A 27,741-nucleotide genomic window follows, 5' to 3' on the forward strand; every position below is an offset into this window, starting at 1 on the left:
GAACTACTTTAGGTGATGGGAAAAACAACAGACAATACAGGCGAGGTCAGCACAACTGGACCAAACCAAAAGCAAAGAAGTTTCCTGAATAAACTGAATGCTTCGAAGGCCAGCGTAGCAGGGGCGGGGGTTTGGGGACCATGGTTTCAGGGGACATCTAAGTCAATTGACATAATAAAATCTATTAAGAAAACATTCTGCACCCCACTTTGGAGAGTGGCATCTGGGGTCTTAAACGTTAGCAAGCGGCCATCTAAGATGCATCATATTGGTCTCAACTCACCTGGACCAAAGGAGAATGAAGAACACCAAGGAAACAAGGTAATTACAAGCCCAAGAGACAGAAAGGGCCACATAAACCAGAGACTACATCAGCCTGAGGCCAGAAGAACTAGATGGTGCCCAGCTACAACCGATGACTGCCCTGACAGGGAACACAGCAGAGAACCCCTGAGGGAGCAGGAGATCAGTGGGATGCAGACCCCAAATTCTTGTAAAAAGACCAGACTTAATGTTCTGACTGAGGCTAGAAGGACCCCAGTGGTCATGGACCCCAGACCTTCTGTTGGCCCAGGACAGGAACCATTTCCAAAACCAACTCTTCAGACAGGGATTGGACTGGACAATGGGTTGGAGAGGGATGCTGGTGAGGAGTGAGCTTCTTGGATCGGGTGGACACTTGAGAATATGTTGGCATCTCCTGCCTGGAGGGGAGATGAGAGGGTAAAGGGGGTTAGAAGCTGACAGAATGGACAAGAAAAGAGTGAAAGGAGGGAGCAGGCAGTCTCATTAGGGGGAGAGCAATTGGGAATACGTAGCAAGGCGTATATAAGTTTTTGTGTGAGAGACTGACTTGATTGGTAAACTTTCACTTAAAGCACAATAAAATTAAAAAAAAAAATCTGTGGTCTGATAGTGCAAGGTTTAGATTATATAGAGATGTGTCAAAATTTCACCTCAGTCCAATTTCTCAAGTCCTAGGTGAGCTGGGGCATAGTTGCAGTGGAGGAAGGCAGGGTCCTATTTGATCAGGCTGAGCAGCCATGTTTCAGGTCTCTGTATTTGAATGGAGCGCCATGCCATATATACTGCTTGATCTCAGGGACAAGGTCAAAGGCAGAATCCCCTCAAAGTTCTGCCAAACACATATCATAACCTCGTGCTCGAAGTGATCATGTTAATCTGTAGGGTTGGGCTCTTGACCCTCTCAACCATTTCTTTAACCTGCACAGATGTTTGGCTGCCACCTTCACACTCAGGCTGTTTTTTTAGAAGAAACACGAACGTTTTCAAATTGAAATTTTATTATCATATATTCCAGATGTTCCAGGTAGACTAAATGAAAATAAGTATAGAAATCACATGTCATCATTGGTGCCTTCAAAAGCTTCAGAATGGGACTAAATGTAAAAAATTCAACTTTCTCACTGAAACTTAACCTCAACCAAGTCATCTCTGGTAGTCATTCAGGCTGTTCACTGATACTTGGTTCACTCCTTCTTCACACATGGTAGGATTAAGGGTCAAACATGGGCATGTGACTTGCTTTGGCCAATGAATATGAACAGAAGTGTTACCTCCAGCAGGGAGCTCTAAGAGCCAGTGATGCTTCACCACATTCATTTTTTCATCTGCCACAGTGATCACCAGTGTTCTCAATGTGGCTGCCCCATCAGCCTAGATCCCTGAATGAAGATGACAATAATAAACAATAGCAGTATAGTGTAAGCAAGAAATAAATGTGTTCCATCTAAGATACTCTCTACTCTTCTGGAGCAAAAGAGAATGAAAGAAAACGAAGACTGAAAGAAGAAACTAGCCCACAGGACTAACAGCCCATATGAACCAAAGCCTCTTCTAGCCTGAGATCAGAAGAACTAGATGGTGCCCAGCTACCACTACCAGCTGTTCTGACCAGCGGCACAATAGAAGGTCCTGGATAGAATGGGAGAAAACTGTAAAACAAAACTCAAATTCCTAAAAAAGGCCTGACTTAATGGATTGATGGAGACTAGAGGAATCCCTGAGACTATTGCCCTAGAATACCCTTTGAACTTGGAATTGAAGCTATTTCTGCAGGTAACCTTTCAGCCAAATAATAGATGGGCTTATAAAATAAAAAATATCACCCATGAGTAAGTAACGTGCTCTCTTAAACAATTAACTATATGAGACCAAACAGTCAATAGTTACCCAAAAGCAAAAATGAGAAAGCAAAGAGGTGAAGGGAAATTAGATCAACGGAAACAGAACAAACAGAACAGAAATAATGAGAGTGCTAACACATTGTAAAAATTGTACCCAATGGCATGCAACAATTTGTATAAAAATTGTTAAAAGGGAACTTAATGTGCTGTATAAACTTTCACCTAAAATACAATAAAATGTTATTTAAAAAAATAGTAATTATGACAATTTTAGAACATTTAATAGCACATTCCTGATAACTAAAGATATTAAATAGTATGTGTAGGACTTTTTTCCTTAAAATAAGTGAATACAGCTTGATAGAAGGAAATACAAGAAAAAGATGAGTGTGCTGAATTATGGGAACCAGGCAGTGGTGTGCTAATAAGTCTGCAGGAAAAAAAAAAAAGAAATGTGTTACTTTAAATCATTGAGCTTTGGGGGGTGGTGGTTAATGCCACATAACCTAGCTGATGCACCACAAGCTGACTGAAATGCCATCCCTCAAAAGAAAGAAATATCAGGACATTAAGCACTATGGCAAATGTTACTATAATCAAAAACAAGAAATTTGGGGCTATATCTATTATACAGTGGCACATATATTAGATATGGCCATACATATTATGGGAAACCCTGGCAGCGTAGTGGTTAACAGCTACAGCTGCTAACCAAAAGGCTGGCACTTCAAATCTGCCAGGCACTCCTTGGAAACCCTATGGGGTAGTTCTACTCTGTCCTATAGGGTCGCTATGAGTTAGAATTGACTCGACGGCAATGGGTTTGGTTTGGTTATACATATGATGAGGCTGCCTTGGTGGCGCAATGGTTTGCACTTGACTACTAACCAAAAGATTAGCTTCTTGAATCCACCCAGGAGTGCACAAGAAAGGGCTGGTGATCTACTTCGATAATATTACAGCCATTAAAACTCTGAAACACATGGGGTCACCATGATTCAGAATCAACTCAATGACAACAAATTATATATATATTTTTTTTTATTGATAGTAACTTATTAAAGCAAAAGTCTCTCTCACTAAAAAGGAGAAAACATACTAACAAAAAAGAAATCTCAAAGCAAATGGATAATTTGAATTCTTAAAAATCAGTGTCCAAAAATCCCAAATAAAAACTTCTCCATCAAAAAAAAAAAAATTTGACCCATTTGTCAAAATCACTTACAGAGTTCCACTTCTTTTCTAAGACCAAGTACATTAATCGAACACAGAGCTTCAAAGGGGCTTCATTTTGAGTGACCCAACAGACAAATAAATTAGCTGCCAATGGCTTTTTTGTAATTGAAGAGGGCCAAGGTGACCCAAGAGAACTAAATCAAAAAGGGATACTTCCAAGCCAAAGCAGCATTTGAGACCTGAAACAAACCAAAAAGCTGTGCTACCCACTCCCATTTCCAAGAGTGTTAAGTGTGAGCCAAGCACATGTGTGTTTATGCACTAATAAGAAGATGCAAGTTTGTCCAACATCTGATTGATTTCTTATGTGCTACAATCATAAAAATGTTTGTGTCTGGAACACGTTTAAGTGCGGTGCTCAAATGAGGCAGCTTATAAACCTGATCACACATACTCTACCTACAAAAATGTTTCCCTCTCAAACAATGTAACTCTGAAGGGTTTTCTTCTTTATTGCAGGGGAGCACCGCTGAAAGCTTCTTATTTAAGGATGTTAGGAACTGTCCGTTTTTAATTTGCAGCGATTTTAACTGATGACTCAGTCAGGGATGATGTCATCTGTTATCCTACAATTTCTGGTGTGGTTCTCTCTTGCTCACTTAAACCATTCCCTCTGATTCTGTGGCAGACTGTCCTCCTCGGTTTTCATCCTGTCGTCAGCTTCTTCCCAGCCAGCCACGGGCAAACAACCCCACAGCAGTGGAAGAAACAGGAAGTCTGACAGCTTGAGTCTGCAGTGGGACCCCTAGTGTTTTCCCACTCCATGTCCTGGCATCGTTCCCCAGAAGTACAAACACACACACAGAGCTCCCATTGTTACAGCCTTCCCAGCCCACTGATCCTAATATGGAATGCAGCAGGAAACCCATGATTTCCTGACACTGGGCAAACTAAAGGAAGCAAGGGAAAAACTCCATTAAAAAGCCCAGCTTTCCTCCATGTTAGATGTGAAGTGGAAAATGCAGAAGATTTAGCAAAATTCCACCGTGTCCTGAACCAGGCTGGTGAGGGGGAAGCAGAGTGAAACCCTCGGGGCTGCTGAGATTTCTAGATTGCCAGGAAGCCCCTAGAACTCTGTGAAAATGAGGGTTTCTTAGCTCAAACTTACAGGGAAAAGGGACAGACCCTTCTCATCATTCCCCCAAGTGTGTGTTACCTTTCTTGACCAGGATGATGAGCAAGAGGGCATGTACCAGCTGCCTCGGCCATGTCTGTGTGAGCCAAGGTACTCAAAGTAAAGCAGAGTGAACTCAAGCCCGGCTCTGCTGCCCGCCGCTTCATGTGCTTTGGGGAGAAGCAGAAGCAACAGCAGCAGCAGGAGTCCCAGCAGCTGGAGCCGCAAGAATGAACTGCAGAGACGGAAATGACAGCAGCTGCGCCTGTGGTGGCAACGACGAGAAGAAGATGTTGAAGTGTGTGGTGGTGGGTGACGGTGCCGTGGGGAAAACCTGCTTGCTGATGAGCTACGCCAACGACGCCTTCCCAGAGGAATACGTGCCCACTGTGTTTGACCACTATGCAGGTAAGAGAAGGTGGACAGCCTGTCTGCACACGGGGAGAACGACGCAGAGGGGCCTGGCTTATTTCTGTCGTTCCTGGGAGCGGGCCTGGCAGTCACCAGGTAGCTTGGCATAACATACAACCAAGGAATTTGCTGGAATTGTTGGGGGAACAATTTGTACCTCCATTTGTATGGCAACACCTTCCCCCCACCCCTGCTTAAATCAAATGAATAATACTGGGGAAATAGCCTCAAATGGCTTCTAGGCTTTGGCGCCAAAGATTTTAACTCAACATGTGCCTGAAGATTGATCAGTTTTTCACTGGGAACGTTTTTTTCTAACGTAGTGTAATTGCATCACAATTCTATCTGCAAAAGGCAAAAATTACCGTTAGACACACGACTGGTGAAAGAAGTATTCTTGCTACTTTTCAAAGATTTCACCTCAGGCCACTCATAAATGAAAAGGCCAAGATTAATTAACATCAGAACGCTCATTTTTTTTATAACAATTGGTGTCGTAATACTGTACTTTCATTTTCCTGGTGTTGTAAATGGGGGGGGGGAGTATTAACAGATTTTAGATCTCTGTTAATCCACATGTTAAAAAAATTTTTTTTTAATTTATATTTTTTAAAAATGTAAAAGTAAACATAAAAGATAAAAAAAAAAAATTCGGATCCTTTTAAAGTACAGAATATCCCAAAAGGACAAAACTGGGCATGAGATATTTCAAATCATGACATTTAAGATACGGTAGTCGCAACGTAATTCTTTCAGCCAACCTTTCTGTTTTGAGTGTTCAGAAACTTCTAGGTGTACTCATCAGGGTAATCACATTATCTGGGTCTATTTTGAGTATTACTTTTCCTCTTAATTTCTAAAACAAATCTTATTAAGTTCCTCAGAATCAAGTTTATGAAATTCTTCAAGCTTATACTACCCTAAATATTATAACTTTTGGAACCTAGTGATCGATGTGGCGAATTATCAGAGATTTGAGATTTTGTCAGAGGAAAATTTCTTTTCCTTCACCTTGGCTTTGAGTCAGGTTTAGCAGAGGGGAAACGGCCCACAGGAAACCTGTGTGAGTGCTTGGTTCCCCATGTGGCCGCTGGAAATTCTCTTTCTACAGGAGGTAGCTTCTTTTCCAGAGCTGAGCAATCACCTAAATCCCCTCCTCCACCTATATTTACATGATTTATGACATTACTACATAGCAGATAGGGAAAAAACCACAAGGAAAATAATACCCATTTCCCAGCAGGTTTTTCTACATTTGCAGAAGTTCAGAGTAAATTTTAACTCTGACTCCCTTAAGCTTTTCTGAAAATATAATGACTATGCCCACAGAAGAACATTTTAATGAGAACAGAATAAACAAAAGAATAGGTAAACTTTGATCTTGGGAAAAATAATAATAATATTAAAATTAGTGGATTGTACCTTCAGAAAGTTATTCAGATTCTTGACCTTAAAACATCTTAACAAAGACTATGTACTCTAGACCTTCTTTCTGTCACTAAAGGGAAATCTGGCTGGTACCTTATTCTATAAACTTTTAGATCCAAGGTGGAACCCAAAATCTACTGAAGGGAGAGGCTTCAAAGGCTTATGAAAATGATGCATCCAAACCCCCACCTGCTGGGAAAACCAGTTAGAGTACAAGTGTCAGGAAGAGGAGAAAACCACCTTTAAAGATAAAGTCAGCCTATTAAAAACAAACACATTAGAGAGAAAACAAACGCTGGGCCACAGTGAAGATGGAGGTATAGCATAGTGCTCAAGATGTTGAGTTTTAGACATAAGTTCTCATACTGGCTCTGCCATTTACTAACTGTGTGACCTCAAGCAAGTTACTAAGCCTCTCTGTGCTTCAGCTATCACATTTGAGAACATGGACAATAAAGTTATCTGCTTCCTGGGTTATTTGTAAAAATAAATTAATACATGCAAAGTTCTTAGGACAGTGTCTCACACGCGGTAAATAGTAGGTACATGATAGCTATTATTATTAAGAATAAGCTCTCTACACTGGCACACAACTCTGAAAGGGAATTAAAGTTTAATTAAAAGTAAAGACAACAACAAGGAAAAATATAATTCAAAAATTATCTTCCAGATGAAATGGAATGTGCTTGAGTATATGCATTGCCCTTACAAAATGGTTGTTAGGTGCCATCGAGTCTGTTTCAACTAATAGCAACTCTATGTACAACAGAACAAAATACTGCCCAGTCCTGCACCATCCTTGTAATCATTGTTATGCTTGAGCCCATTGTTGCAGCGGGTATGTCAATCCATCTCATTGAGGGTCTTCCTCTTTTTTTTCTTACCCTCTACCTTACCATGCATGATGTCATTCTCCAGTGGCCGGTCATGATAACAAAATAGTTATCATACAGTCAGTGACAGATATGCCTACATGGATTAATAGTAATGGGAGCAGAAATATTAGTGTTACATGGATGACTGTAGAAAAATCAACAAGCATGTGGAAAAAATTGTTTTAAGTTTTACGAATCTTCATTATTAACCCTTCTTCCTACCTACCAGGATCCAAAAAAGCTACGTCTCCTCCACGTAACATTCCTTCACTCATCAAGAAGACTTCCTTGCTCCATCTTCAATCCATCTCCAAAAATTTGTGTGCATCTCTAGAACTCAACTTCCACCATTGTATTGAAAGTTACCTGTTTCCCCATTTTTCTGCCCAGGACCATAACATGAGCAAGGAATATTCTTCCACTGGGCTAATCCTTTACATGTTTGGGTCTATTTGTTATAGAGTTTAGCATACCCTCACTAATCCAGTGGCTTTTTAATATAATCAGACACAAATGTGTAGACTGCTTGTGTTGTTTGTTTACTATACTACAGCCTCTATTTACTACCTTGCAAGCTATTTGACCTTGGACAAATTGATTAATATCTTTGTGTGTTGGTCTCTTGATTAGGAAAATAATAGCACTTACATCAGAGGACCATTCTAAAGAAACGATGAATTCCTTAAGGGAAAGGGCTGTGTCTTGCCAAATCCAATGGTCACTTCTCATTCCTCATCTTAGCTGATCTTCTGGATTTGTAAACAGTGACAAAATGACTTTCCAGACTACGTGGCCTTGACAAAGAAACTCTAGGAGTTTCTTCTCTTGGCTTCTAGGGTACCTTATTTCCCCTCACTGGCAAATCTTTCTCCATCTCCTTTACTGCCTCCTCCATCTCTCCCTAACCAAAACGTTGGCATACCTCAGTGTTCAGTCCTTCAGTCCTCTCTCTTCTCTATTTATTCCCATCCCTTAGTTGATTACCTAATGCTTATCTTCCAGATCTTCCTCAGAAAGGCCTTTAATTAGCAACATTATTTCACACACACGCACACACACATACAGTCACTCTTTAACCTCTTATCCTGCTGAATTTGTCTTCACAGCATTTTAACACTCAGAATCAACTTGATAGCAATGGGTTTGGTTTTTGGTTTTTGACAATATACATATTTGTTTATCGTTTTAGATAATAAATTCTATAAACACCGGAACACAAACTCCATGAGGGCACGGACTTTGTCCTGTACACTGCTCTATATCTAGCCTCTAAAACAGCCTGATACATAACAGGCTCTCAATAGATAATCATTGGAAGTTGAATTTAAAAAAGAATGTCTTAATCATCACAGTCCAATGGCTAGCACTATAGACCAGGCCAGTAGAAAAGGTCACTCGTGCTTTTTACAAGTGTGCCTTAGAGCCCAGATTTCTACTCCCTTATAGGGATGACTCAAAAATGTCCGCAACTTACCTAGGAACGATCATGTTTCTTCTCACATCCTCTCTTTACCTATCTTTAGCTTTGAGTTTTATAGCAGATCCTTTACTGGTAAGATATACTCTTGCCAATAAATGCTTCACATGCCATGTGACATAAAGGTAAGACCTAGTTTTGAGTTTAATTAGATTGCATTTTCAGTTAATTGGATTGTGTGCATGGCTTGTATGTTTGTGTGCATGAGTGTGTAAAACAAGCCTCTTCTAGCTGAAACCTGTGCGTGACGTACCTGATTTGCCATTTTCATCACCCTCTGTATTCGAATTGATTTCATCTGTGGGTCTTTCTTCCTTCACCCATCCCTCCTATGGTTTCTTTGTCAAGGCCACATAGTCTGGAAAGTCATTTTGTCACTGTTTACAATACCAGGCCTCCTATAAAGGAAATTCGCACAATTCATGGAAAGGGGGGAAAATCTAGTTACTCTAACAGCTGAGTGAGATGTAAAATCAAATAAAATTATTTTTACAGAGGGCTAAAAATTGGTTCTAACTTTTTTTTGCTAAATTAACTGGTGGTAGGTCTAAGTAGGCTCAGTCACAATCTTAATGACCAGGGGAAAAAAAATTAGTATGTTCAATCCACCAGGGATGGGGGGAAGCAATAGCATAGAGTGAATAAAAACAAAGTTCTGGGTCTATAAAGGGTTGTGACATACTCCTGACCATTTGAGATTATTTACTCAGGAGTTTCTCTTTTGCTCTTTCTGAAGACGCCTGAGAATCTATGCAGAATGAGTGAGGTTCACTTTTTTGTAAGCCAAAAGGAAACCTAAAACAACTCTCATGGGACTATGGGATAAATCACCTTAGATATAGGAGCCCTGGTGGTGCAGTGGTTAAGAGCTATGGCTGCTAACCAGAAGGTTGGCAGTTCGAACCCACCAGCCACTCCTTGGAAACCCCATGGGGCAGTTCTACTCTGTTCTATTGGGTCTCTATGAGTCTGAGTTGGCATGATGGCAATGGATTTGGTTTTTGGTTTATAAACTTTTAGATATAAATGAAAGAATGAATAAAGTTTGTGAAAGAGGAGACAAGAACAGGCCAGTTGAATCACTCACTCATTTCCTCCTAAATGTAATGATACTCAAAAAACGAAGTCTTGTAGTTACTCAATTCTCTAATACCTCTTTTTAGGGCAAGTGTGATATGTCTCTGGTGCCTTTTCTGGACTCAGTGAGGCTACACTAAAAACTCAGTGACAGTTCTTTCTGCAATCTACATTGCAATACTTACGAGAGCAAACACATTCAGAGGCTTCAAGGACAGACACTGCACACCCAGGAAGGCCAAACACACTGCGGAAATAGTAAATGGTGAGCTGCCTCTCTTAGGAAGAAGGAAGACTAGGGGAGGGAAAAAGAAAATTAAGTGTCTGTGACCAGAGTGGCACCTGCCAGACAGTACAAGAAAAGCCACACCCCCAAGGCGGGAAACTGCACCTGCAGTCTGTGACCTTCCTGCATTCCAATTGTAGCTGACAACAAGCCAAGGATTGTGACCAATTCAGGCCTCAATGAACAGGCTGTGAGCAAAACTTTCAGTGCTGCGCAGCCTGGCTCCTTTCATTGTCTCAGCTAAAAAGCTTTCATAAACCTTACTAACTTACCACCTGTTGAAACTGGGCTTCAGGTAAATAGTTTTTCATTTCTGGGGCAACTTTTACCAAAATCTGCCACCTCTCCCTCTCCTTGGGGAGCAAATAGCAAATGTGGCTCCGGAAATGGCTCAACAAATTGGATGTCTATGTTTTTGGATACAGTTGCCCTAGTCTACAGAGACAGCGTGAAGCTGAGCAACGCGCATAAGGTCTCTTAGGAAAGGACAGGTAAGAAAATGCAACAGAAACTGTCTCCCTCATCGGTCCTGAGCACAAGGTCTGCAAGAGGTCCCGTGGGACCACACCCTCTGTGTAAGGATGTAAGTTCAGATTTGGCTAAAAAGTTACTTCGCATAAACAAAAATTCATGATGCCCCTTTGGGCTAGTTAGTAGAAATCAGTTCATTTTCTTTGTAAAACACAGTCAGGAAAATTCCCATCTTGAATTCAGTAGAGGCCAGCTCTTAGCTACAGAGTGGCCTGGCATTGTTCCTGAAGACTATAGAGCTCACCAACTTTTTGGATGTGCCCAAACTGCACAAAACAAACACTCGATCCATCTGTATTTACTCAGCATTTTTTTTTCTTAGTTCATATTACAGTGTTCCTCTCTGGTATTCTTCGTTCTCAATCTCCGTATGAATTTTATTATGACCACATGTGATTCGACAAGCAGTGTGGTGGTATTAACTATGAAACTGGAATGCCTCTAGAATATGTGCTAACAACAACAACAGCTATACATTCATATGGTGCTTGTTATGTTTCAAACTGTGGTGTTGCTGAAGAATATTGAATTTGCCATTGACTGCCGGAAGAACAAATCAGTGTTAAAAGAAACACAACCAGAACACTACTTAGAAGCGAGACTAGTGAGAATTTGGCTTGCTTACTTTGGACATGTCATCAGGAAAGACCAATTGCTAGAAAAGAACATCATGGTTGGTAAAGTAGAGGGTCAGTTAAAATAAGGAAAACCCTCAATGAGATGGCTTGACACAGCCAAAATAATGGACTCAAACACACCAACGATCATGAAGATAGCACAGGACCAGGCAACGTTTTGTTCTGTTATACATAAGGTCACCATGAGCTGCAGCCAACTCCATAACAACATGGTTCAGGCATATTTGAAGCATTTTGCATATATAAACTAATTGTCTCCTTACAATGGGCCTATGAGGTAGGTGTTATTATTTTCACAATTTTACTACTGAAGAGAGCAATACACAAAGAAATTAATCAATTTGGCCAAGGTCAAATAGCTTGCAATGCAGTAAACAGAGGCCATAGTACAGTAAGCAAACAACACAAGCAGTCCACACATTTATGTCTGAATATATCTGAATATATAAATCCACACACTTACATCTGAATATATCTGGATTAGTTAGGTATGCTAAACTGCTATAACAAACAGATCCAAACATGTAAAGGAGTAACCCACTGGAAGAGTATTCCTTTCTCATGTTATGGTCCTGGGTATGTAAGTCAGTGGAGCTGCTTTCCTTCCCGTGATCATTTAGGGACACAGGCTCCTTTCATCATGTGACCCTACCATCCCCTAAGATCTTAAATGGGAAGTTTTATGGGCCAGGCCTGGACATAATAGACATCATTTCCAGTCCATGCTCTACAGGAAACAATTTACTCATAAGGCCACACCTGACTCAAGGGAAGGCTGGGAAATAAAGCCCACGTATGTGCACGAAGGAAAGATGGATTTTAATGGATACCAGTAATCTCTGCCTGGGTCAGACCCTGTGGCCACCAAATATTCTTGCATATCTTTTCCCACATGTAAAGCACACTTCACTTTTCCAAAGCGGGGACAACCCAGCATCCCATCTAGTCACTGCAACATCTGTAGCTGATGTACAATCCTCTCTATTTGATCTAGATGTGATTCCTTGTTGTCCAATAAAGGCAAATTATTGCTTCATACATACAATCACTCCTTATACAACTGTGGAGCAGGAACAGAATATCCAAAATACACAAACCCCCATTCAGAAAAAGGAAGAATGGGAGACACACAGCAATAATACAATCCTGCTGGCAGGCACTGGAGCCCTGACAGGCATTAGGACGATCCTCTGCCCTGCCAGTGGAGGGAAGGTTTTTTTTCATTGATCCTGATTCTGTTCTCTGGGAGAAACTCCTTTGTCCATTGTTTGCTACTCTCCCTGGCTTTGCCCTCTGGTAGGTTCTTCTTCCTTGTGCATTATTCTCATGGCTCATTTGAATTGGGCCTCAGAGAGTATGCCTTTTTGGGAGACTGTACAGCTTTCACAGTCTACTTGCTTCTGCAATTTTGTGGCCTGAAGTGTTATTTTTACAGTCACAAGCATTTTGGGTCCAGGCTTTGGATTTCTTTGGAAGCATTATTCCCTCAAAATCTCACCAGGCTTCTGGCAATTTCTATGTGCCAGTAAGCACATCCAAACCTAATGTATACCTTCCCTAGTCAAACTTCTTAAATATGTTTTATTTGTCCACTTCCTCTAGCTAATGCCTTTCTCTCTCAAATTAATGATAGCTACCTGGAGACCATATGAAACAATAGGCTTAGATGAGAAAGCAACACCCTAGATCTTATCACCTAGGCACAGAACTGATTTTTCTATTTTTAACAGAGAAGTCTTAACAGACCATTGTAGCTCAGAACCTTTTTAAATCACATCTTCTATTTGTGAGATCCAGAGACGGTCAATTTTTCCAACACCAAGAGGCTCTTAATATCTGTGCTCTATCAAGCTGTGGTTAAAAAAAAAAAAATTTTTTTTTGATTCTTCTCTCTAACACTTTGCTAAACACAGTAACAATTAACATATACTAATATCCTGACTTTTTCAAACCTTTTCATCTAGTGCTATACACTCAGAAGGAGCGTAGTTTACCTTCCAGGTTTCACAGGCTATAGCTTTACAAAATTTTTGCCACAGGAATCTTTAGCTTTTCAGCTTGCTTTATTTGCTCACCACTGGCCACCTAACTGCTAAGCCAACAGCACATATTTTTTAGGTTTTTATAATGGTCCCATACACTACTAAGTAGGCTGTAACAAACCCAAATATATAATGGTCCAAACTATTAGAAATCTATTTCTTACTCACATACCAGACATGGGCAGATATTCAGGTTGATGAAATGGCTCTGCTCCATGTGATCATTCAGGGATCTACTTATTCTATCTTATGTATCTATTATCCTCTAGAGCTTTGTAGTGCTCTCCATGTAGACAATGGAGAGAACTCAGACCCAAGGCTACATACAACTAACTCTAAGGAAGGCCAACTTTGTTCCCAAAGAAGGAGCAGATAGATTTTAATGGACACTTAGTAATCTTTACCACTGTCACTAAGCTGAAAAAGCTTACATCAAATAGTCCCAAATAAACAATACAAACTACACTAAACACACTTAATTAGCTATTTATTCAACTATAATTGACATAACTGTATTTCCCAAACTTGCCTAAAATCCACTGCTGTAAAGTCAATTCCGACTCATAGTGACCCCATAGTGTTTCCAAGGCTGTAAATCACTAAGGAAGCAGACTGCCACGTCTTTCTCTGTGGAGCAGCTGGTGGTTTCAAACTGCAAGCTTTTGGTTATTCTCAAATGCTTTAATCACTGTGCCACCAGGGCTCCTTAAACCTGCCTGGACACAAGAAAAAATTGTTTGTTAAAAATGCAGATTATTGGGTCCACACCAGGACCGCTAAATCAGTCTCTCTAAGAGAAAGACCTGTGAGTAGTGTGGCCAGGCTCACAAGGCTAGGAAGGGACAAAAGGAGCATTCAAATCTATCAGCTCAAATGTCACATCATCAGGGGGCTCAGACCACCTGGACTCAAGTAGATTCCATTTATAACCTATTTTATACATAGTTATGAATTCCAGTAATTTGGTCTCATAGCAAACTCATGTGGGCAAAGTAGAACTGCTCCAAAGGCTTTTCAAGGCTGTGACATTTCTTAGCAGGTAAAACGTATGGAACTGCCCTTTTGTTGGTCAAAGCCAGTTGAATATTACAAGTTCATATAGTTCAAGCTAATGTAATTGAACATGATTAGAAAACCCTCCTTTATGCTAATAAAGCTTCTAAAGTGTCTATAAATCAAGCAAAAAAGGAACAATTCCACATTCAACCATAAATCATTAAAAAGCAATTTAAAAGCAGATATACATATATATAATTTCTTGACTTGAGAGTTTCTAATGGAAGAGAGCACATGTAAGGCAGAAGAGGCCCTTAGAGAATACACAAGGCCGAGAATCAGAAAGCGCTGGAAGCAAGATTGTGCAGGATGGGCAAAAAGGCCTCGGAGTTAGAATAGAGGCAGGAGGGACTTGTAAAGCATGGCAGAAAGAAGACAAGCCAGGCAAACTCAGGCGCACCAAGACCAGCTGCTGGGAGAAATCCCTTGGGCGTGACTGGCAAAGTTGCATAAGAATGAATTGTTGTCCACTGAGTCTGCTGCCTATAAAACAAATAGTCAGCACATCTGTAAAACCTTCAGAGGGGTCACTGAGGGAAATCAGAGAACACCAACTCTGGTGAGAAGAAGCAAAAGAGTCTTAAAATACAGGAAAGAGCCTGGGCTCCTTGGGGTGGTTTTGGTGGTGGTCTGTCTTGGACGCCGTTATTGTTCTCTTCCCATCCAGCCCTACGCTTATGATGTGAACAGTAAACATCTGTTTCCTCTCAGCAAATCCTCCTGTTTTTTTCATGCTTTGGCCTAACATTTGGGCAAAAGGAGAAAAAAAAAAACCTCGTAAAATACAGTTTCTCTGAGCTCAAAAAACTCCTACTTGGGTTAGAATTTAGTTCCTGAAAGAGATAGCATATAAATTCTGGGAAGGGCAGAAATTTTGTAACTGGGACTCCGGCACCCTTATCTGGACAACCAATTGACAAGAATTTTCCCTAATGGGGTCCAAGCCTTCATTTGGAGTCTCTTCAGCTGTTTTAACACAAATTGGTAAATCGGACCTCAGAACAGGATTCTACTTGCCAACAAGACAGAAACAATGCTCCATGTGAACTCAGCCGAATGCACAATAATGGACAAAATTCCTACCTGAGCATTATGCAGTAATATTTATAGTTTATTAATAAAAAGTGTAGCTAGTTAATTTTTTTTAGTTAATGTCATTTAGATGAATACTTATTTTGTGTCAAGCTCTGTGTTAGCTTTGCTCTCCTCTTTGAACTTCACTGTATCTTGGTTTTTGTGGTTCTTAGTTGTCATCAAGGTAATTCCAACTCATAGCGAACTCATGTTGGCAAAGTACAACTGCTCCACAGGCTTTTCTGTGACCTTTCAGAAGCAGATTTCCAGGCCTGTCTTCCAAGGCACCTCCAGGTAGGTTCAAACCACCAAGCTCTTGGCCAGTAGTTGGGCACTTACCCAGGTATTCCCATTTCACGGGTGAGAAAACTGAAGCTCAGAGTAGTGTGGCCAGGCTCACATGGCTAGGAAGGGACAGAAGTAGCATTTGCATCTATCAGCTCAAATGTTACATCATAAGGGCGCTCAGACCACCTAGACTGAAATGGATTCCATTTATAACCTATTTCATATACAGTTATTTCCTCTCTAGTTATTATTGTTATTGTCCCATTGCTTGTCTTCCCCTAGAAGGTACACTTCATGAAGGGAAGGTTCTTTCTGTCTTGTTTGCTTTTATATCACCAGTGCCTGGGATAGACTCCACAACACAAAAGGCACCCAGAAATGCTTAGTGAATGGTTGAATGAACAAAGGAATGAATGAATTGAAAAAATGACACCCAAGAGTCTCACACTCTTAACAATTGAACTTCACTGGAGTCATCACCAAGTGAGAACAGTCAGCATAATTTGCTACATTGAAATTACCCTAAAAGAACATATCCTAAACATCATGAACATACATTCAAAAATATTGTATTGGCCTTATTTAAAACTTATAAAAATATTTTATCTCTCAAAGAAAAAAATTGCAAAAGATTTTGCTCCCAGTCATATTTCAAACCTAAGAAATCTGAGTGATTTAACTAGGTAAAAAGTTGTTTTTCTAATTATGTTAAGGATTTCTGTTTTATCTCCAGTTTTTAATGCTACATCCTAGACGCAAATATAAAAATTTTATTTCTTAAAGAAGTATGTGCTGTATGACTTTTTTTTTTATATATATATATTTTAGTGTGTTTTCAGTGAAAGTTTACGCAGGAAATTAAGTTCCCATTTAACAATTTCTGTACATACAGTTGGAAACTCTGGTGGCATAGTGGTTAAATGCTACAGCTGCTAACAAAAAGGTCAGCAGTTCAGATTCACCAGGCGCTTCTTGGAAACTCTCTGGGGCAGTTCTACTCTTCTACAGGGCTGCTATGAGTCGGAATCGACTCATTAGCAACGGGTTTGGTTTGTTTTTTGTTTTTTTTAATACATATTGTTCAGTGATACTGATTACATTCTTCATAATATGTCACTGTTGTCTTTATTTTCATTTTGGTTATTCTGTTTCCATTAATCTAGCTTCTCCGTCTACTCTTGCCTTCTTATCTTTGGTCTGTGATAAATGTTAACCATTTGGTTTCATCTAGACTATTATTTTGAGGAGCACAGTACTTAGAGGTGATATTTATTTTATGGGCCAGTCTGTCATTTGGCTGAAAGGTGACCTCTGGGAGTAGCTTGAGTTCCAAGTTTAAAGAGTATCTCAGGGCGATAGTCGGGGATTCATCTAGTCTCTATTGGTCCAGTAAGTCTGGGCTTTTTTTTTAGGAATTTGAGTTTTAGTCTACATTTTTCTCCAGACCATGTGTTGAATGGTAGGTAGAATGGTAGGTAGTGGTAGATGGGCACCATCTAGTTTTTCTGGTCTCGAGGTAGGTAATGTGATTGTGTTTGTAGACTATTTGTTCTGTAGACTAGTTTCTTCTTTGAGACTTTGGTTTCCTGCTTTCTTTTTAGCTCCAGAAAAAAAAGAGACTGATAGTTGTATCTTAGATAGCTGCTTGCAAGCTTTTAAGACCCCAGAAGCTACTAACCAAACTAGAATGTACAGCATGGTCTTTATGGACTATATTATGCCACTAGCCTGAGTTACCCGCGAGACGATGGTCCTAAGCCCTCAAACCCAGAAGGCCAACCCTGCGTTTGGTTGCGTCTAGGAAGTATTCATAACTGTGCCCCCACGTGCTTTATTTTATGCTTGAAAATATATGTAGCACACATAAACATGTATATACATATGCCTATGGTTATTCATATATGCCTTCCTGAACATATTTTATACATATATATCTATGTAACTATACACATATTATTTAATTGTTATTACTGCTATTGTAAAATTGTATATTCCCCAATTAATTTTTTTCAAATTTCCATATAAATTGTTCATTCACATTAGTTATATTTATCACAATTTGTCATTGTTCTCTTTAATTGTCTCTATATCCTTCTTTTGGTGCTCGCCTTTACTATGGTCGTACTGTGCTCACTACTTCCACACTCAGAGCCCCATTTCCCATCACCAAAAGTAACAGGTCTCTAAGTTCTAAAGTTACTTATCACTCCTCCCCTCTTCTCCCTGGTAACCACCAATCAATATTGGTCTCTCTATATTTATCTGTTCTGTCTTCTTACAAAAGAGGGATCATACAGTATTTGTCTTTATATGCTTGACTTATTTCACTTATCACTTTGCCCTCCAGGTCCATCCGTGTTATAATATGTTTTGTGGACTCATCGTTGTTCTTTATGGTTGCATAGTATTCCATTGTGTGTATGTTCCACAATTTGCTTATCCATTAATCCATTGATGAGCACTTCCGTTGTTTCCATTGTCTTGCTATTATAAATAAAGCTGCAATGAGCATGTTGTTGTTATGTGCTGTCGAATAGGTTCCAACTATAGCGACCCTATATACCACAGAACAAAATACTGCCCAGTCCTGTGCCATGCTCACAATCGTTGTTATGCCTGAGCCCATTATTGCAGCCACTGTGTCAGTCCACCTCATTGAGGGTCTTCCTCTTTTCTGCTGACCCTGAATGTTACCAAGCATGATATTCTTCTACAGTGACTGATCCCTCCTGACAACATGTCCAAAGTATGTAAGATGCAGCCTCGCCATCCTTGCTTCTAAGAAGCATTCTGCTTGTACTTCTCCCAAGACAATTTGTTGGTTCTTTTGGCGGTCCGTGGTACATTCAATTTTCTTCTCGAACACCACAATTCAAAGGTGTCAGTTCTTCTTCGGTCTCCCTTATTCATTGCCCAGCATTCACAAGCATATGATGGGATTGAAAATACCATGGCTTGGGCCAGGCACATTCTAGTCTTCAAGCTGACATCTTTGTGTTTCAACCCTTTAAAGAACATAGGAGCGTACATATCTGGTCATGTCAGTAGTTTCTGTTCTCCAGGGTATATACCTAGCAGTGGGATTGCTGGATCCTAAGGTAGCTCTATTTCTAGTTTTTTGAGGAAGCACCAAACTGTTTTCCATAATGGTTATACCATTTTACAGTCCCATCAGCATGAATAAGGGTTCCAATCTTCCCACATCCTTGCCAACATTTGTTGTTTTCTGTTTTTTTAATCAGTGCCATTTTAGTAGGAGTGAGGTGGTATCTCATTGTAGTTTTGATTTGCATCTCCCTAATTATTAATGATCGTGAGCATCTTCTCATGTGTTTGTTGGCTGCTTGGATATTTTCTTTGGTGAAAGTTCTGTTCAGATCCTTTACCCTGATGGTACAGTGGTTAAGAGCTACAGCTGCTAACCAAAAGGTTGGTAGTTTGAATCCACCAGCCACTCCTTGGAAATCCTATGGGGCAGTTCTACTCTGTCCTATAGGGTTGCTATGAGTCCTAATCAACTCAAGAGCAACGGGTTTATCCAGGAGCATGGGATGTCTTTCCATTTTGTAGGTCTTTTAGTCTCTTGAGGCAGTGTTTTATAATTCTCATTGTATAAATCTTTTATGTCCCTGGTTAGGTTAATCCCTAAGTATCTTATTGATTTGGGGGCTATTATAAATGGTATTGTTTTCTTGATTTCTTTTTCAAAGTAGTCTTTTTTAGTGTAGAAGAACCCAATTGATTTTTGTGCATTGATCTTGTATCCTGAAATATTTCTAAATTCTTCTATTCTATCAGTTTTCTTGTGAAATCTTTAGGGTCTTCTTTTTTTTTTTTTTTTTTATATATAGGGTCATGTCATCTGCAAATAGTGATTTTACTTCTTTTCCAATTTGGATACCTTTTATCTCTGTTTCTTGTCTTATTGCCCTGGCTAGGACTTCCAGTACAATGTTGAATAAGAGTGGTGATATTGGGCACCCTTGTCTAGTTCCCGTTCTCAGAGGGAAGATTCTCAGCCTTTCTCCATTGAGTATGATGTTGGCTGTTGGTTTTTCATATATGCCCTTAGTTATATTGAGGAATTTCCCTTCTATTCCTATTTTGCTGAGAGTTTTTATCAGGAAAGGTGTTGAATTTTATCAAATGCCTTTTCTGCATCGATTGATATGATCATGTGGTTCTTTTCCTGTGTTGTATTTATGTGGTGAATTATATTGACTGATTTTCTGATGTTTAACCACCCTTGTAATCCTGGTATGAATCCCACTGGATCATTGTGTTTTGTTTGTTTGTTTGTTTGTTTTATTGCTGTTGGCTAAAATTTTGTTGAAAATTTTTGCATCTATGTTCATAAGGGATATTGGCCTGTAGTTTCCTTTTTTGTGTGATGTCTTTTTCTGGTTTTGGTATCAGAGTTATGCTTGCTTCATAGATAGAGTTCAGTAGTGTTCTTTCCTCTTCTATGTTTTTGAAGACATTGAGTAGGATTGGTGTTAACTCTTCTCTGAATGTTTGGTAGAATTCTCCAGTGTAGCCATCTGGTCCTGAGTTTTTGTTTGTTTGTTTTTGGTAGCTTTTTTTTTTTTTTTTTGATGATATCATCAATCTCTTCTTCTGTGATGGGCATATTTAAATTTTGTACCTCTGTGATAATTTAGGTAGATAGTGTGTTTCTAGGAATTTTTCCATTTCCTCTAGATTTTCAAATATTTTGGAGTACAATTTTTCATAATAATCAGATATGATCTTCCTTATCTCTGATTGCATTTTTCTCTTGCTGCTTCCAAAATTCTCTCATTGTCTTTGGTTTTCAGGAATTTTATTGGGATATGTCACAGAGTTGATCTTCTGATTGGGGTTCTTGTAGCTTCCTGTATTTGCAGGCTTGGTTCTCTATTCAGGCCTGGGAAATTCTGATTATCTCTTGGAAAATTGTTTCTCTGCCTTTATTGTGGTGGTGGTGCTTTGGGATTCCAATAATTCTAATGTTAGATTTCTTAATTGAATCCCACACTTCTTTTTGGGTTTGTTTGCTTTTCTTTGTTCTTTTCTCTTGTCTCTCTTGAGACTTGATAAGTTCAGTTATTTTGTCTTCTAACTTAGATATTCTATCTTTTGTTTATTTGACTCTATTGTTGAGTGTTTCTCTGGCTTTTTCAGGTTCAGATGTTTTATTCTTCAGTTCCAGTAGTTCTCTTTGTTTTGTTTAGTTTGGTTTAATGTTTTCAAATTCCTTGTTGAATCTCTCATTTTCTTCCTCCATGTGCTTCCTGAACCCCGCTAGTTTGTTTTCTGTACATTTTTTACTTTCTTTAAATATATTTACTACCATAGTCTGAAAATTATTAATTCTTTGCATTATTCGGGCCTCAATAGAAGAGATTTCCTCTTCTTCTTGTTTTGCTTTTGAGTGTCCCTTCTTTTCATGTGCTTTTGTGTTTTCTACTAGTTTTTGTTAAACTTGAGCCATTTTCTTATCTTTTCTTTAAATTTTTTATTCTGTTTATTGTGGGAAAATTCAAGAGATCTGTATGCTCGGTCTCTGGGATTCACTATTTATGCACAGGAGGGCGAGTTTTGCTGGACACTTCTGTTGTTGTACACAGTGGGGATCAACTTTACTATGGTGACGATGAGGGTTTGCTTTTTTTTTCAGTCTTTCTCTCCCTGGCACCCCTGCACTGGCACACTCACTACCCAAGGTGTCCCTGCTGAGGAATGTCTCCTGCTTGCCTGTCAGTCTGGACTTTTCCCCTTGCCCTGTTGCCCTTGCAGCTCTTCTTGGCCCAGTGCCCGTTAGTTTCAGACCTCAGCAAATTTCAGCAGTACTCTCATGCACCATTATTTCCTTGACCCCTTCCCACTTGTATGGCCCACAGACTCCCAGGCCAATTTGTGCCTCCTTAAAAAATCCAGCTAGATCTCCCTTAGATAAGCTGCCTTTCTGTGTTTCTTGCATGAGTTGTTACCCAGTTCTGTCCCAAAATGGCTGCAATGAGCTCATACTCCAGATGTTAGTGGGTAGGACCTCTCAGTTTCTATGCTGACCCTGTTCCTCCTCTACCCTGCTTCTGGACTCACCCCAATTCTCCAATTCCTATGTTGCTATCTGGAGTTCTGAGATCTCAGTCTGTGTTTATTGTTATTCATTGTTCAGCGTGTTAGTTGCTGGAGGAGTAGATGGGAGCGCCTACTCACCATGCCATCTTGCTCCGCACCTTTGTGCTGTATGACTTTTTTTCCCAAATAATGAGATTAATTAAGAGGAAAAGTAATAAGCAGTTAATCTCCTTACTGCATGCCAAGCATAAAGCTCCTAAGAATTATGAATGATGTTTCTAAAACGTAACTATTCATTTTTCAGAAGTGTATCAATTTTCAGCTGGTGTACTTGCAAAAGATGCAATGAACATGTTCATATATATTAATAATGGAGCACTTTATACTTGTCATATAAGAGTTATTAGGAGAAAAAAACCTGTGGTTTCTCTCCTTAAGACTTCTTCTCTCTGCTTAGATTAGCCACACTATCAGATCTAAATGCTTCTTTCCTCAACTAAAATGAATTTCATATGACATTTGCAAAAGTTCAGACTGCTAAATGAGGACCTTAAGAGTTTTCAACGGTAAACATGTTTTTAACTAAACTTTTCAAAAGAGACAGGAAGTGAATGTTAAATCTTAAGTGTCAATATTAGGTGCGAACCTTGCTATAGAGATTCTGCTTTATTCGTTTTGTGCACTTACCCTCTTCATAACTCTCCACACCAAGTTCTTACTTTTAGATAAACTGAATCCATCGGGCTACAGATCAAAACTGTTTCTTCTTCCTCATACTCAGCAAAAATGGACAAAACCTCATTACCATCCTCAGAATAATGGCTCTCAATGTACTTGAAGACAAAAGAAAAGTTCATCCTTGTCACCCTCAAACTCTACACCCAGACCCTTCCAACTTTCTTCATGGATCTTTGACCTATTCTTTCCTCATTTTTTATGGGCAACATCTTATGAATTCACTTCAAATCAATCAATTTCAAAAAAGACATTCTATCCCAGGGTAACCTAAACTCAGTGGATTTTTGTGGGCACAGGAAGAAATCTTAAGCTCCAAGCTAACCCTGAATTATATACAAGAGACCATGAGTTATTTTGGACCCTACTACATCATCAACTAAATTTAAGTATAGCAATTCATACAATAAAAAATTATTTCACAATGTGTCAATTTCTACATGTGGATCCTCAAGTGACTTCTAAAACTTCAACTGATGTCCAAGTGTTAGAGCTTACAGTGGTGGGGAAGGTGGTGGGGATGGAGTAGAAGGGAGTTTGAGGGTACAGGTTAAATAGATGCACAGCTTTCAAAGCATCCACACAGTATTTGGAAAAACACACCTAATTTGCCTTCAGTGTCACCGGTAACAGTTGCCACTGAGTTGACTCTTACTTATGGTGACCCACGAATGTCATAGTAGAACTGTGCTCCATAGGGTTTTCAATGGCTGATTTGTCATAAGTAGACCACCAAGCATTTCTTCTGAGGCACATCTGGGTAAACTCGAGCTTCAAACCTTTCAGTTAGCAGCCGAGCACATTAACCATTTCCATCATCCGGGGACTGCTTTAATCTCACAGGGAGATAGTAAACCCACCACAGTTTTTTTGATATCCTCACTCCTTGGCTTTCCTGTCTTTCACAATCTCATAAGCAGTTCAGAAGCCTATTGCCTGTGAAACAAGGAGGAGAATTTCTATTCTATTGACAGGGACACAGCTCTTTTTTACAGCCAAAGTCTGTTTACTCCCACAAACCCTGCAGTTAAGTCAGAGCGCAGGGCAGGAGAGCACCTCTTCAAGCATTGTGAGGGTATGAAGGATCAGCCCACAGAATGAGCCATTTCCCGTTAAAAATTGCTGGCACTTTTCTACTTCTTTGTAAATGGGTACCAACAACATCTTTAAACAAAGTATCTAATAATGGTGACTTCAGAGAATTTGATGTACTTTTTTCTCCCTTTTCATGGTTCTTAAGACCGATAATCTGTTATTAAAATATATCTACATTTAGACATATATTGAGTATATATTCTGAGAAATATCCTTGTTGCCAGTTGCTGTAGGGTTGATTCCGACTCACGGCGACCTCATATGTGCGGAATAGAGCTGTTCCATAGAGTTTTTAAGGCTGTGGCTTTTCAGAAGCAGATAACCAGACCTGTCTTCTGAGGAGCCGCTACCAAAAACCCAAAACCCCTTGTCATTGAGTCAATTTCAACTCATAGTGACCCTATAGAACAGAATTGAACTGAAACAGCCTCATAAAAATTGTTTTTGTTCTTTTCAGTCTTTTCATGTTCTCTCACTTCTGTTTTTCAAAATTTCCTAAACTTTCTTTGGTTTGTGCACTAAGAGTTTTCTTCTCCCTCTGAATCACCTCTATCTGGTGAATTCTTTATTAAGGAGAATATACATCTGCTATGAGTAAGGCTGTGGCATATTAACTTGACGAGCATCTTCTGATAAACCAAGTTTCATGCTGATATTATTTAAATTTTGTCCTTTATTAAGAAAAAAAAGACAAAGATTTTAATGGTATATGTGAGAATCATAGAAATTCAGTTATGGAAATCAGGCCATGACGCAAGGGGAATGAGGAAGGACGGCACATTTCTTCCTCGGTGAATTAATCAATGATTCAGAAGGAATAATGCAAGTTACCCCTGAGCAATGTCTATCAAATCTATAAAGAGAGAAAATTAAGTAAATGTTTTCTCTGTGATTCTTCAAGGACAAGTTTTTCTATGGCTCCAAACCCTTGGTACTCTTTCCACTTGGGTCCATTAGGATTCTTTCTTTGGTATGGACAGAAATTCTCCTCTATCACTGCCCTAACTTCTGCTCTTTGCTTATTTTAAAATAAAGTCTCATAAATAAGTAGATGCGCAGTATTCCTAGGGACGAAAACAGGCATAGGCAATACCCAGTCCTTGGAATCCCTTGCTGAGTGACTCCATCTCACTCCCCAGGAGAGGTGCTGTTGAAATCAGTATCTGCCTAGAGACCTGTTCCATTAAATCAGGGTAGGAGGCTAATGTGAGAGACAGAGCTGTATATTCTTAGAATAGGTCAAAGTGTTCCTTGTAATGTAAAGATTTTGGTTTTAATGTGACTTTCCAAACTTCTCCTTCCTTTGTATATGCTATCGCTTAATGGCTAAAGATGTAGAAATTCAAGAGCAGGACTGAATTTTTTTTTACTAAAGAATCTGACACTATGCCCTATCTCTAAATATCCACATTGTTGTTCTCAGTTTCTTGAGGCAATAACATGCCCCCAAACTTTTCTACCCCTCCTGTTTTGTCTCTCAGCTGCAAGAATAAAAAAAAAAAATTTTTTTTTTTTTATTACCTACCTTAAAATAGCTGATTTTATCCCCTTGGCCATGCTGTTCTTCCTAATGAGGCAAGGCTCTTTCCTCTTGTCATACATAGGCTTATAGTAGGCACTTTGTAATAAATGCTGATTGTATTTCTAACACTAGGGAATGGTGATAAAGGATACAGCACCTCTTCCAATGTCAAGAACACAATTGGTTGCCCTAGTGATGAGAACTGCATTATATATCTCCCAAGAACATACCCAAGGAGATCATCCTAAACTGCAAAATGAAGGAATTAGATTAGACAGGTTTAAATATGACATTGCTGAACAATTTCCAAAGTGGTTTTGGCATCTCCCCCTTCAGAGGTTTTGAGATGATTTGAGTGAGTGAACCTACTTCATAATTGGAGGAGCCCGGTGTTGTGTTGGGTCTAAATGTCAAGAGAACAAAGGCAGAGGTTCTTTAAAAAATGTTTTATTATTTCTTGTCCTCTTCACCTCTGTATACATGGAAAACACAAAAGGAGCTAGGGAAGGGGGAAAGGAAGAACATAGAACAGCTCTTCCTGCTCTCAACTCACCTACCATTGTTTACTGATAAGTGACAAGAATGAGTCGGAGCAAATGTGGGGGCCCATGGGCAGAATCCAGAGGTACAAACCATTTGTGAAGGTATTCCATCTTGGTGGGTCTTCCTCCAAGTTTTAACCACTCTGTTGAGTACAGTTGAGAAATAGGAGTAATGGCCAGCTAATTGGACTATTGGTTCTCACAGGACTATTGGTTCTCACAGGACTTTTTGGTCTAGGGAAGAGGCTCTATACCCACTTCTGTCTCTAGGATCCCACCCATCCTCTCTGATCCAAACCCTTAGCCTTGACAGATAGCGCTTCCTTATTGTTACAGATCACTCTTCTCTAATCTCCACCCCAAGTTCTGTATTTATGCATAATATGCTTAGCAGTGGAAACCCTGGTGGCATAGTGAGTAAGTGCTACAGCTGCTAACCAAAAGGTCAGCAGTTCTAATATGCCAGGCACTCCTTGCAAACTCTACAGGGCAGTTCTACTCTGTCCTATAGGGTCGCTATGAGTCGGAATTGACTCGACAGCAGTGGGTTTGGTTTGGGTATGCTTAGCAATTTCCCTAGTCTGCCATCACCTCAGGTGACTCACAGAGGGCCATAAAAGAGGAGGTATACCCAGTGAGTTGAATATTGCAACAAAACCCCGCTCTATCACCCCTGAGTCAGTGTTTCTCTCACAGGGAAGTGCATACTACAGTTTCATGGAAAATTTGTGAAATATTCATTGAGGCTAACTTCCTGCCCAGTTCTGGGCAGGATGTTTTCAACATGAGTGTTCCGACTTTGAATTTTATGGACACCTCTTGGAACTGAACTAAGTACAATCAAGCTCAATATTATATTGTTCCTGACTCTGTGTGTGTCTATGTGTGTATGCACACGCATATGTGTATGAAAGAGAGACAGACAGACACACAGACAGACTCTGACTTTTTGGTGATTAAAAAGAAGGAAGGATATATTAATATATTCCTCAGGTATTGCCCTCCAATGCCCTTACACGATTCTGCTCTTCCAGATTAGTGTTGCATCCTTAAAAGATGACTTCAACGTGTTTTACTTTTTTTTTTTTTAGGAAGGGATGGCATTACTCATAAAATCTCCTTAAAATTTTCTATAGTTTTATTTCATATTTCATATTTCAATTTCACTCCACCCTAAGTAAAAAAAAAAAAAAAAAATTTTTTTTTTTTTTTACTTAGCCTAAGAGCTTCTAAAAATATCTTACGGAGCAAATTTATTACCACTGTAGCTCTAACACGTACTTTTGCAACGTGCAACAAGGCATATAGGAAGTAATCTGCCTTCATGATAACACAATGTTATAGGGGTCCCCAGGCAACTGATGATTTGTATTAGCTGAACACCCCAGCATTGTGGGTGCTCAAAAGCACTATAAAATGTTATTGTTGGTTATTAGTAATAAATAACTTTATTTATTAAATATGCCACAAGTATAGAATGACACAAGATGTAATTAGTCAAAAGGTACAGAGAAAGCATAAAATCAAAGACATCCTCTTTGCTCAGCACTGTATCTCTAAGAATGCAGCTAATCCTTATTTACTCCTTCACACATACATAAGCAATGTGGGTGCGTGAATGCCAGAAATAGAGCTCAGAACTGGAGGTCTCTGCATCATGTATTGTAGCTCACGCACATGGCCTGCTTATTCCTTCCATGGGTGGAAATGCCTCAGAGCTGTTGGCATTATCTCTGCGGCAGGTGTGGGGAGAGGGTGGGGAAGCCTCCACAGCCTGGATCACGCAGCTGCAGCACCAGAAGAATTGTTTCTAATCAGGCATGTAAATCCATTTTTTTATGACCTTAAAAAGACTCACAATAAGAACATTGGGATATTAAAACACTCTATTCTAAAGACATAATTGTTATTGTACTGTTTACTGTTGATAATATACCACAATTTACTGCCTAGTGAAAAATCCAGTTCTGCTTTCTACCAAATTCACAGAGCAGTTAATAAATACTATTAGTCTTTGCTAGGAAAAATCCAGAGAGTGGTTATGTGGACTTTTTTGTTCCTTTCCTGATTTCCCCTAACATTCTCAACTCCTGAAGTTAATGTT

General features: G+C 39.5%; 1 protein-coding gene and 1 long non-coding RNA gene across 4 annotated transcripts in view; one reads left to right on the forward strand and one right to left on the reverse strand.

Annotated features, from left to right (window-relative positions):
* Positions 1 to 27,741, reverse strand: part of LOC126084765 (uncharacterized) — a 173,183-nt gene that overhangs the window by 78,665 nt on the left and 66,777 nt on the right. The window lies entirely within an intron of this gene.
* Positions 4,248 to 27,741, forward strand: part of RHOJ (ras homolog family member J) — a 117,031-nt gene continuing 93,537 nt past the window's right edge. Inside the window, exon 1 of the mRNA XM_049899550.1 lies at positions 4,248 to 4,905. Within this exon, the coding sequence (XP_049755507.1) occupies positions 4,728 to 4,905 (178 nt within the window). The 5' untranslated portion in view covers positions 4,248 to 4,727. The remainder of the gene's footprint in view (positions 4,906 to 27,741) is intronic.

The sequence above is a fragment of the Elephas maximus genome, chromosome 10, assembly GCF_024166365.1.
Source record: "Elephas maximus indicus isolate mEleMax1 chromosome 10, mEleMax1 primary haplotype, whole genome shotgun sequence".
In the NCBI taxonomy this organism is placed as follows: domain Eukaryota; kingdom Metazoa; phylum Chordata; class Mammalia; order Proboscidea; family Elephantidae; genus Elephas; species Elephas maximus.